The 11,275-nt window shown below is 39.5% G+C and overlaps 1 protein-coding gene across 1 annotated transcript in view; it reads right to left on the reverse strand.

The window, feature by feature from the left end:
* The window catches only part of pla2g4a (phospholipase A2 group IVA), a 61,097-nt gene that overhangs the window by 13,975 nt on the left and 35,847 nt on the right, over nt 1–11,275 (reverse strand). Inside the window, exons 12-16 of the mRNA XM_015376646.1 lie at nt 10,518–10,612; nt 2,969–3,099; nt 2,762–2,873; nt 677–861; nt 416–605 (exon numbers count right to left, since the gene is read on the reverse strand). Of these exons, the coding sequence (XP_015232132.1) occupies nt 416–605; nt 677–861; nt 2,762–2,873; nt 2,969–3,099; nt 10,518–10,612 (713 nt within the window). The remainder of the gene's footprint in view (nt 1–415; nt 606–676; nt 862–2,761; nt 2,874–2,968; nt 3,100–10,517; nt 10,613–11,275) is intronic.

The following is an 11,275-nucleotide window of genomic DNA, read 5'->3' on the forward strand; positions in this document are numbered from 1 at the left end:
TTAAAAAAAAATAAATCTGTGTTTTAAATTTGTTGTACAAAAAAAAAGGCAGATTAATGATTGTGCTTCAAGACTCTCTAGGAGCCTTGAATTAGCCACATTCTATAAATAAAAGTCTCTTTTTTTTTTTAGCACCAGTGGCGATTTCTTATAATACTGGGGAGGCTATTCCTCCCCTGTACATTTTATAAAAGACCTGGTGAAATACGCATTGTAAAACTTCATAAATGTAGCCACTACAATGAATTAAATGTGTGCTAAAATCTCCCTCCACTCAGGAGCAGCAGGACACTGCCTGTAAGTTGGGCTCCGTCACTTCCAGTAAGGTTTAGCCTCCAATGGGGTCTATGGAGCAGGGGTAGGAAAATTAGCCCTTCCTGCAAATGTGAATGTCTGTATATTTGCACATGCTCACCAGGTGCTTTGAATTGCCTGAAGTTAATGTTGACCAGGACAAAATGGATCACGGTTGGGCAGTTCTTCTCCCCCTTCCTGGGTTTAAAGACGTAGCATTCCTTCAGACCCTCACGATCAAACACTTTAGGGTCAATCTTAGGAAACGGGAGCTTGTTCATTCTGGCCCACTTTTCAGCTAACAGCAGCTCCTGTGGGACATTTTTACAGATTAGATAATGTTGTTGACACTTCAATCCAGTGGATTTATGAGTTTTCATGCCTTGAATGGAGGGCTGGAGTCGCTCGGTCGAGCAGAAAAATCAAATGAGATGATGAGGTCAACGCCGCGCTGCTGCCGCAGGATGAGAGGATAGGGAAGGTTGTACGTCAGTCCGCTGTCTACCACATGGATCTTCTTACTCTTCACATCCAGAGGCTCGTAAATACGATCAAACTCATCTGGATCTACAAACAAAACACAAGACACAACTTCACACTCATGCATGTGTCACTCACATTGACATTTTTTTATAGGAGAAAGGAAAGTACAACATTTGAAATCAACACAGGAATGAAAAAAATACCCATCTGAGTCATATTGACCAACCATTTATGGTGATTCAACTAAAGATGATCCACCAAAAATCTACAGGATATGATCTTATTTCATACCAGAGAATTCCTTTCAACAAAGCTGAGGAAACCGGTTCAACGGAACCATAATATTTGCTCTCGGTTCCAATTTATCGCAACTTACCCAGGCAGCCATTTTTATTCATTATCAAGACACTTCAAAGCACTGGACATTAAAAAACAAGTATACCGGTAGTAGAAAAACACAGAGTATATTGTATGGGCATAAAGGCAATTAAATAATTAGTGAATATGAATATTTTAAGGGAATAAAAATGTATTATTAAAATGAAGAGTGTTAAAAATGAACAAAAGCATGAGTAAATATACTACAAACTACAAACTTAAACTAATAGAAGTTTAGATAGCAAAGTCAAAGGTCAGTCTAAACAAGTTAATTTTTCATCCCAATTTAAATAAACTATTATAGTTTTCTGGGGGCTTGTCCAGAAAACTATGATGGGGGATTATCCGAGGCTGCTCAGTGGCACAGTGGATAGCACTGCTGCCTTGCAGTAAGAAGGTTCTGGGTTTGATTCCTGGCCTGGGTTCTTTCTGCATTGAGTTTGCTTGTTCTCCCTGAGCATGCGTGGGTTCTCTCCAGGTACTCCGGCTCCCTCCCACAGTCCAAAAAAAAACAAACATGACTGTTATGCGGTTAATTGGCTTCTCTAGATTCTCCTTAGGTGTGAGTGTGTGCGTGAATGGTTGTATGTCCTGTTTGTCTCTGTGTTGCCCTGCGATGGACAGGGTGTACCCCGCCTCTCACCCATTGACAGCTGGAGATAGGCACCCTTGTGACCCCAATTGGGACAAGCTGGGGATGGGAATGGGGGGCTTGTCCCAAATTAGTGTGGAATAACAACTGAAACCTGCTTCTTGGTATTTTGGTTCTGAGTATGCAGAGTAGCTTAGACCCAGAACACCTGAGTGAACCGCTGACATTAATGTATTTTAGAGCTCAGACATTCAGGGATTTATAGACTAACAGAAGGAGTTTAAGTGCTGATGAAGATTCTCAGTCATCCAGGTCAACAAATATCCACTGGACTTGGTTTCTCAATTCAAATGTGTTTGAATTGAGAAAGCTTCCTGGAGAGGTGGCGAAACGTCTTCAAATCTTGGAAGACTTATTTTTTTAATTTTTACAAAAGGAGTTTAAGTCTATTTTAAATTTAATATTTTGGGATCATTTGCACATTAAAATAACAATGCCTTGGAAAACCTTTAAATGTTGTCAAATTGTGTTATATTTGGGTTGTTTTTATGCTTTTACTTGCAAACGTATTTAACAACCCTTTCTAATTCTACTGATAAAGCCTGTTCAATGTTGAAATTAAAAATGGTGCTCAAAATAGTATTGGGTAGCAAATATTTTCCAGGGTATTAAAATTGAACTTTTTATATTTGCATTGTGACAAACCCTAAGTGAACATTTAATTCGGCTTGGCAAAATAAAAACCAAAAACATACAAACATATAAATTATTTACAAATGATAGAAACATAAGCCTTTTGAGTTATAAAAACTGGATCATTTGAAGCAGGAGAAAGCAGACTGTGGATTGTAATAAAAAGGAAAAAGGAAACATCAACTCTCAAAAGATTCATCTGGTGGTATGAACTGATTGCTAAATCTGCCATAATCTGGTCTTTAATTTCCTTCAGTAGAGCAGAAACAATGTCGATATCAAGTTGAACAGTAAACCGTGAATCATAAATGTTTTTCCTACCTGTTACAGCATCCACTTCCTCTTCAGGTGTGGATTCAGGAAATGGAATTTCAGGTACAGGAGAGAAGGGGATAGTGGTGTTCAAGTTCAGACCCAGCATGAAGTTATGCACCTGGTAAAGCAATACAAGGGGATTATAGAGGGAAAAAAATGCAGACTGCTTCTTGTTTTGACCCAAGAAAATATTTCCTTTTTTACATAAAGTACCTTTCCAGCACGGCCCTCTCTTGTGTTGAACAGCGAAGAGTCACTAAAGAGTGAAGTGAACATTCGCTGAACCCAGCTGGCCTGAGCAGTGCGGCTAAACTCCTCCTCCGCTTCCTGGTTCTCTGTCCCACCTAAAAACCAAAATAACGCAAAAAATTACCACATCTGCGACTCATTTATTAAAAACCAGGTCTATGAAAGGTAGAGTATACAAACACTAATATCTGACCTTTTACATAGAGTATTGCTTTCCTCTAGAACCCCCATTTTTTTTGCGATGTTTAAAATTCAGACAAAACAATCCTTCATCCCACACCCATAGAGCTAGTAGCATAAAAGTACATTTTTGAAATGCAAACATGTCTTCACAGTTTCCCATATTACCGCCTGCTTCGATTCGGGTTGGATTTCTCATTGAATCAATAAAAGGGAGCTTAGAGCAGGCTTTTAACTAGCAATGCGTAAAAGCGTAAATTGTATGCCCTTGCTGATGAAGATTCTCAGTCATCCAGGTCAAAGTCATTCCGTAAAAGTTCAAAAAATATCCCCTGGACTTGGTTTCCAAGATTTGAAGGATGTTTCGCCACCTCTCCAGACATTTGAATTGAGAAAGCTTCCTGGAGAGGTGGCGAAACGTCTTCAAATCTTGGAAACCAAGTCCAGTGGATATTTTTTTAATTTTTACGGAATGACTTTGACCTGGATGACTGGGAACCTTCATCAGCATATCCCCTATCATAGTTTTCTGGAAAGGCCCCCAGAAAACTATAATAGTTTATTTAAATTGGGATGAAAAATTAACTTGTTTAGACTGACCTTTGACTTTGCTATCTAAACTTCTATTAGTTTAAGTTTGTAGTTTGTAGTATATTTACTCATGCTTTTGTTCATTTTTAACACTCTTCATTTTAATAATACATTTTTATTCCCTTAAAATATTCATATTCACTAATTATTTAATTGCCTTTATGCCCATACAATATACTCTGTGTTTTTCTACTACCGGTATACTTGTTTTTTAATGTCCAGTGCTTTGAAGTGTCTTGATAATGAATAAAAATGGCTGCCTGGGTAAGTTGCGATAAATTGGAACCGAGAGCAAATATTATGGTTCCGTTGAACCGGTTTCCTCAGCTTTGTTGAAAGGAATTCTCTGGTATGAAATAAGATCATATCCTGTAGATTTTTGGTGGATCATCTTTAGTTGAATCACCATAAATGGTTGGTCAATATGACTCAGATGGGTATTTTTTTCATTCCTGTGTTGATTTCAAATGTTGTACTTTCCTTTCTCCTATAAAAAAATGTCAATGTGAGTGACACATGCATGAGTGTGAAGTTGTGTCTTGTGTTTTGTTTGTAGATCCAGATGAGTTTGATCGTATTTACGAGCCTCTGGATGTGAAGAGTAAGAAGATCCATGTGGTAGACAGCGGACTGACGTACAACCTTCCCTATCCTCTCATCCTGCGGCAGCAGCGCGGCGTTGACCTCATCATCTCATTTGATTTTTCTGCTCGACCGAGCGACTCCAGCCCTCCATTCAAGGCATGAAAACTCATAAATCCACTGGATTGAAGTGTCAACAACATTATCTAATCTGTAAAAATGTCCCACAGGAGCTGCTGTTAGCTGAAAAGTGGGCCAGAATGAACAAGCTCCCGTTTCCTAAGATTGACCCTAAAGTGTTTGATCGTGAGGGTCTGAAGGAATGCTACGTCTTTAAACCCAGGAAGGGGGAGAAGAACTGCCCAACCGTGATCCATTTTGTCCTGGTCAACATTAACTTCAGGCAATTCAAAGCACCTGGTGAGCATGTGCAAATATACAGACATTCACATTTGCAGGAAGGGCTAATTTTCCTACCCCTGCTCCATAGACCCCATTGGAGGCTAAACCTTACTGGAAGTGACGGAGCCCAACTTACAGGCAGTGTCCTGCTGCTCCTGAGTGGAGGGAGATTTTAGCACACATTTAATTCATTGTAGTGGCTACATTTATGAAGTTTTACAATGCGTATTTCACCAGGTCTTTTATAAAATGTACAGGGGAGGAATAGCCTCCCCAGTATTATAAGAAATCGCCACTGGTGCTAAAAAAAAAAAGAGACTTTTATTTATAGAATGTGGCTAATTCAAGGCTCCTAGAGAGTCTTGAAGCACAATCATTAATCTGCCTTTTTTTTNTTTACTCGAAACGAAGTCATTTAGAATGTTTTTAGAGCATAAACAGTAGTGTATAGGATTTCCTGAAAGCGCGCGCCTGCGAGTTCACGACGCTACGGAAACCGCGGCAGACCAAACCAGATGAAAGTGCGCATCACTCCACTGAAACTTAAAATGTGAAAACCTGCCGGCAAAATATGTTTGCTTTTATTACTCTAACACCTGCAGTTTGAGCCACGTACACTAAAATGCTAACATCTACTTCCAGCCCCCAACAGTAGGGGAAAACCCCCAAGAGGCGACCGGGCTTGAGGCAGCTGCTGCTGGATTCCCAGTGACAGAACGGCTCTGGTATGTGGGGATCTGCGTTACCCTGGCAGTAGCCAGATTAAGATGCGTAGAACTGAGTTGAGTTCTACTTTATCAGTCTGGGTTGGCTGCCGTTCAGTCTGTCGGTGAAAAGAAGGGACGTTTAGCACAATACATTGAGCTGATTGGGTGACATGCCAGCTAGTACCAGCCTTCCATAACACTCTATCAGTCTATCTGCAGCTTCTTGAGGGTTTTCAACTAGCGGAATAAGTTGATCAAACTTTTACCAAATCCTGTCAGAAGAAAAGCACATACATCTTTCCCATCTACAAATACACAAAGTGCTTCTCTTCGCTCCTTTTTTAAATTAGAAATTATCACTACTTTAGCTAAAACCAAATCATTTACGGTGTCGACATTAGAGTTCCCCGCAAGCCCCCTCTGACTGTCGTCATTCCTACATGTCCCGCCCCAAAAAACACTGCTGTCACGTCATTGGAACAACCCGGTGGTGGTTACGAGATGGACGTATTAGCAGGAGTCTTTCAATATGGATGTGTTGTGAGACTGACAACTCAAAGTCAGGTCTGCGTGCCTCCCACAGTGAAATAATATTTTAAGGCGGAATCGTAAACTTGACGAATAGACTGCACAGAAGATGTTTTAAGGTGGAATCTTTCACATGAAAATATATTAAAACTACTTTTAACTAGTGTTGCGCCAATGACATTTTTTGGCACCGATACCGATACCCGATACCTGGCTGCGCAGTATCGGCCGATCCAGATACCATACCGATACCATCTGTTTGAAACTGATGTGTGTGTATATATGAAGAACTGCATACTATTGGATGTAAAATAATCACCATCATGGCTTTGTCAAGCTGCTGCCTACCTTTGTGAAGCAGGAGAAAAAAGACTAATACAAAGTGAATCCAGCAGAACTTTTTATTACCTACCTGAATGGGGTGACAATAGTTGATTAAACTTTTTGCTCTCAAAATGGTATCAGTGCCGATACCACAATTTTAGCGCAGTATCAAGGCCCTGCCTGATACTGGCATCAGTATCGGTGCAACACTACTTTTTACCCACTTATCACAGCAATATAGCCAATCAGCTCTCTGCCATTGAACACAGGAGCAGCAGAAGACGCTTCTGGACAGACTTTACTGAACACTTCAGGAGCATCAAAGATGCTCTTGAGATGCATTTGACCTTAATGTGGGCAATCATAAAAAATTAGGCAGCAGGCGTTTGTTTTATGCTCAAAACGCGTGCAGTGTGAACGTGGCATTACATTTTCTCATTGTTTGAATAAACTATGAAACCTAATATTGTAACTAAAAATGATCTCATGTCTTCCTTATGGAGATTCCAAAGAGACTTACTTTCTATAATCAGGACAGGAGTAGTGTTGTAACAAAACAAAAAGTTAGCTGCATTCCACCTCAAAATAAAGGAAATAGCGTTTCACAGAGTCTAAATTTCCCCAACTCAGCACAAAGCCTAAAGATGTTACACCAAAGTGTACACCCCAGGAAATATTCTTAGCTAAAAGCCTGGCTTAGAGTGATTAACAATGAATTCATTTTCTTTTTGTTTTCACTTATCCCGGTTAACCGCTTTATTAGTAATACATTTTACAGCGTCCATAGGGGCGACTTCCTTGATTACTGCACTCATCCACCAACACGGCTGATTCAGAATGCTAGAATAGTTCCACAACATGTCAGCTAGTTTTGCAAGGGCTTGCTAATGAATCATGTTTTTGTTCTAGGGGTGTTGAATGAAGATAGAAATCAAAACATGTAGGAAAGCAAACCGCTGAGAACTGATTTTCAACACATGTAAAAAGTGACACACTGCACAAAGAAAGTGCAAGCTAAACCACACATGACTAAGAGTAAATAATTTGGATCTGTACCAACATTTTTATCTTCTTTCCTCCAAATAAGGGAGGTGCATATACTTGAGAACATAAACCGTTTTTTCGCCCCTTGTGCTACAATTCAAAAGCATTCCAAAAAGAAAGAAGAACTGGGATTAGTAGAGAACTTTGGAATTACAATAATAAGGTGTAAAAAGTGCAAAAAAACCAACAAAAAACATGTGGCACAGGGCTCTGAATCTCTACCCATTTTTACCGATTATATTTACTTTCTATGCACTAGACGAAACAACTGTTGATTTTTACTAATATATGCAAGAGAAGTGATGCCACGGAGCGCGGGAAGCTAAAGCAGAACCTCGGTGTGTGTCAAGTTTTTGCGAGGACAGTACTGCTGGTAAAGCATTTTAAAAAATGTAATTAGTAGGGATGGAACGGTTTATGAAAACTGCCCGAACCGTTCGGTTGACTGTCTCAGTTCGATTCACTTGTGTTGCGTTCGGTTCATGCGCTGCTCCTTTTTCTCATAGGCGAAGTGTTTACACTCCAGAGCAGAAGGTGGCAGTACTGCGACCAAAGCCAACCACCAGTAGTAAACAAGAAGAAGAAGCGAAGCGGCATAGCCGGGTGTAGCAGAAAAAAATCAGTTGTTGTGGAGAATTGTGTGGGTATGGCGAGTGGGAAAGAACAGGAGTTGGAAGACGCGCCAGCAGCACTTTATAGGTCTGCTGTATGGGAGCGCTTTGCATTTAGAGTGACCTACGATGACGGCGGCAAGAAAGCTGTGGATAAAAGTGCAACAGTGTGCAAGCATTGTGCAACACATTTTGTACTTTATAAAACATAATAGATTTTCCTAACAATCAACATATACCGAACCGAACCGAAAACCCTGACCATGAAACCGTGAACCGAACCGATTTGTGGATTATGTGAACCGTTCCACCCCTAGTAATTAGCAAACAGAACAGTAGTAACAAGGTCGGCACCCATTCTTTGCCTGTTTTGTGTGCTAGGCGACAGAGCATACGCTGAGTCAGGGGTGATGGAGGGCAGAGAAGGCTGGACCTGTTTGAATCCATAGCCAACTCTTCCGGCCTCCTTATTTTCACAGACCACAGAAAAGAACACACCCATAATTTGATCCACAGTCCAGTCCAGGTTATTTACACTGTTTAATCAAGGTTGCTGAATTCACTTTATGTGGTTTTCTTGGTAAAAACACTAAACTTCTTAGGTTATCACCTAAATAGGCAGGTTTAGCTGCAATGAGAAGCAGCGTACCTTTCCTGCTGTGTTTGAAAAGTGATGGTGTGCTGAAAGAAAAGGGGGCATTACACAAAATATTTCTAACATGGTAAAAAAAAAAAAGACATTCTGGCAATAAGCGCTTTAGATAGTAAAGGCTTTTGAGGCAATGCACTTCATGTAGCCAAGTTTTAACATTCCTCTGAGAGAAACCAAACCCCCTGTTTAAAAGCACTGCTTAAAGTACTAAGGCTCTCCCAGCACTTACTGCTCAATTACACTATAAACAGTGAGCGATAACACAGTTGGCGTCTGCTTTATTAATATGAAGTAGCTAATAGTCTGACAGCATGCTGGAGTGACACTCTGTCTTTTAACGATTGCTTTGAATCTCTGTAATTTACAGATTGTAAGTGTTTTTATATTCTGTATATTATTATATTCATACCTAGTCACTATTTTTTCAGTGACCAAAAATGTCCCTCTTTTGTTGTGTCTTATAAATAAGTCTAGTTTAAGTAAGTGTAGAAAATGTTTGTTTTTTTTGCTTATGCAGTCGGTATTTAATACACATGGGGGAATAAATTGTTAAAACCGTGGTTTTCCCACTGCCCTGCATGTTTTAGATTTCTCCTGGTTGCAACACACCTGGCTTCTAAAGCACTACTAGATGGCTGCTGATGAGGTCATCCAGTAAATTCAATCAGGTCGGATTCAACAGCGATGCATCTAAAACATCCAGGGCAGTGGTACTTGATGTGCAGGTTTGAGACATGATGAGGCAGAACATAATGATGTCCTATTTTTTATCAGTATATTGTAAAAAAAATGTTTAGCCCATCAAGTTATTGAAATAAGACAAATGTTAGGTATTTGAGAAAAAATGCTGTTTATAAATTAGTTTTCAGTATATCCATCCATCCATTTTCTGTCACGCTTATCCCTGTTGGGATCGCGAGGGGTACTGGTGCCTATCTCCAGCTGTCAATGGGCGAGAGGCGGGGTCTACCCTGGACAGGTCGCCAGTAAATCACAGGGCAACACAGAGACAAACAGGACTAGCAACCCTTTACACACACACACATACGTAAGGAGAATTTTAGATTAACCTAAATTAACCTAACAGTCATGTTTTTGTGACTTGTGTTGGCGCTATTTTAATAAACTGAATTGAATTGAACTGATATTCATCCATTTGGTTTTATCCAAAGCGACTTAAAAGGAGTTTAATACGTTTACAGTGGCGGTTCTAGACCAAATGTACCACGGGGCCAGGAGGGGGCCAGGGTGTTTTCACAGGGGCAAAGAAAAGCATGAAATAAAAATCAGGGCAAGGGATTCAAATATATTAAGATAGTCGCATGAAGTGAAATTTCTATTCATTTATGTTTAATTAAAATTCTATTTCTTATTATGTCTATATACATTCGTGTTTTTGGACTGTGTGAGGAAGCTGGAGTACCCAGAGAGAACCCACACATGCACAGGGAGAACATGCAAACTCCGTGCAGAAAGACCCCAGGTAGGGAATTAAACCAAGAACCTTCAGTGCCTATCAGTTTGTCATTAATTAATTAATTAATTAATCAAAACATTGCTTACCTAAGGCGTAACTTTTCATATTGTAGTTTCATTAACAGGCAGGGAGATTAATATTCATTGAGGGAGCCAAGAGGCCAGTGGCTTATTTAAACTGGCTATAAACCAACACCCCACTGGAACATAATAGTAGCAGCAGCATGCTCTAGGGAAGCTGCTTGTCAGATTTGATCATTAAAACTAAAAACTAAAATGCAAAACATTTGATGAAAATGTAGAAACCTCCGGAGTGCACAGAAACTTTCTAGGAATGATGTACACTCTTAGCAATTAAGCTATGCATAATGCTGCCAAGTAAACTTCTTGTACAAACAAAGTATTTCTTGGCTTACCTTTTCTGTATTCCTCATCATTATCAAGGCTGTCTTCTCCAACAATATGCTGTGGTTTGATTTGCTCTGTGAGACACACAAAAGAAACATTCAGTCTAAATGTATTAAAATAAGTTTATTTAATTCATATTACACATCAAAACTGTGCATAATATGCTCTTGTTGTGGGTTTGTTGGACATTATCATATTACCACTAATGGTAATCTCTGTGAGAACATCGAAACTGGGCGGAGACATTGTCACATAGTTGTGTAGCATGTTGTCAGAGACTGAATAACGTAAAGGTCACAGCATACAAAGCATTCAACCAAACAAAGAGGCAGAGAGCTGTGAGGAAGTGAATACCTCCCCTTAGTTTCCATATATGCTTACAAAAAGTTGCACTTGCATATTTTAAAGAGCTTTTTTTTTAAAGGTGTGAGATGATGTACCAGAGTTAAAACAAAACAATTGAAGGTGACAAATGACAAAAGGACTTTAGGCATGTTTTGATTTCCATTTCAGTAGAAGGAAGTTCCATGGAAGCTGTTTTGAGTTTGTCATCTAGAAATCTATCATCCAACACTGAATTCCAAAACTCTCGTTCACCTGCTTTTACTGTATTATCAGTTGAGGAACAATTTACTGGACAGTATTCACCTTTCAAAGGTTTGGGGTAATTATTCTAGTTTTTTTATTTGGGAAGGAAGAGGTAGTGAGATATCTTCTGTTTCTGTAGAAAGAGAATGCAAAATAAAACTCTTTAAAGATCTCTAAA

This window comes from Cyprinodon variegatus, unplaced genomic scaffold, assembly GCF_000732505.1.
Source record: "Cyprinodon variegatus isolate N-32 unplaced genomic scaffold, C_variegatus-1.0 Scaffold138, whole genome shotgun sequence".
Classification (NCBI taxonomy): Eukaryota; Metazoa; Chordata; class Actinopteri; order Cyprinodontiformes; family Cyprinodontidae; genus Cyprinodon; species Cyprinodon variegatus.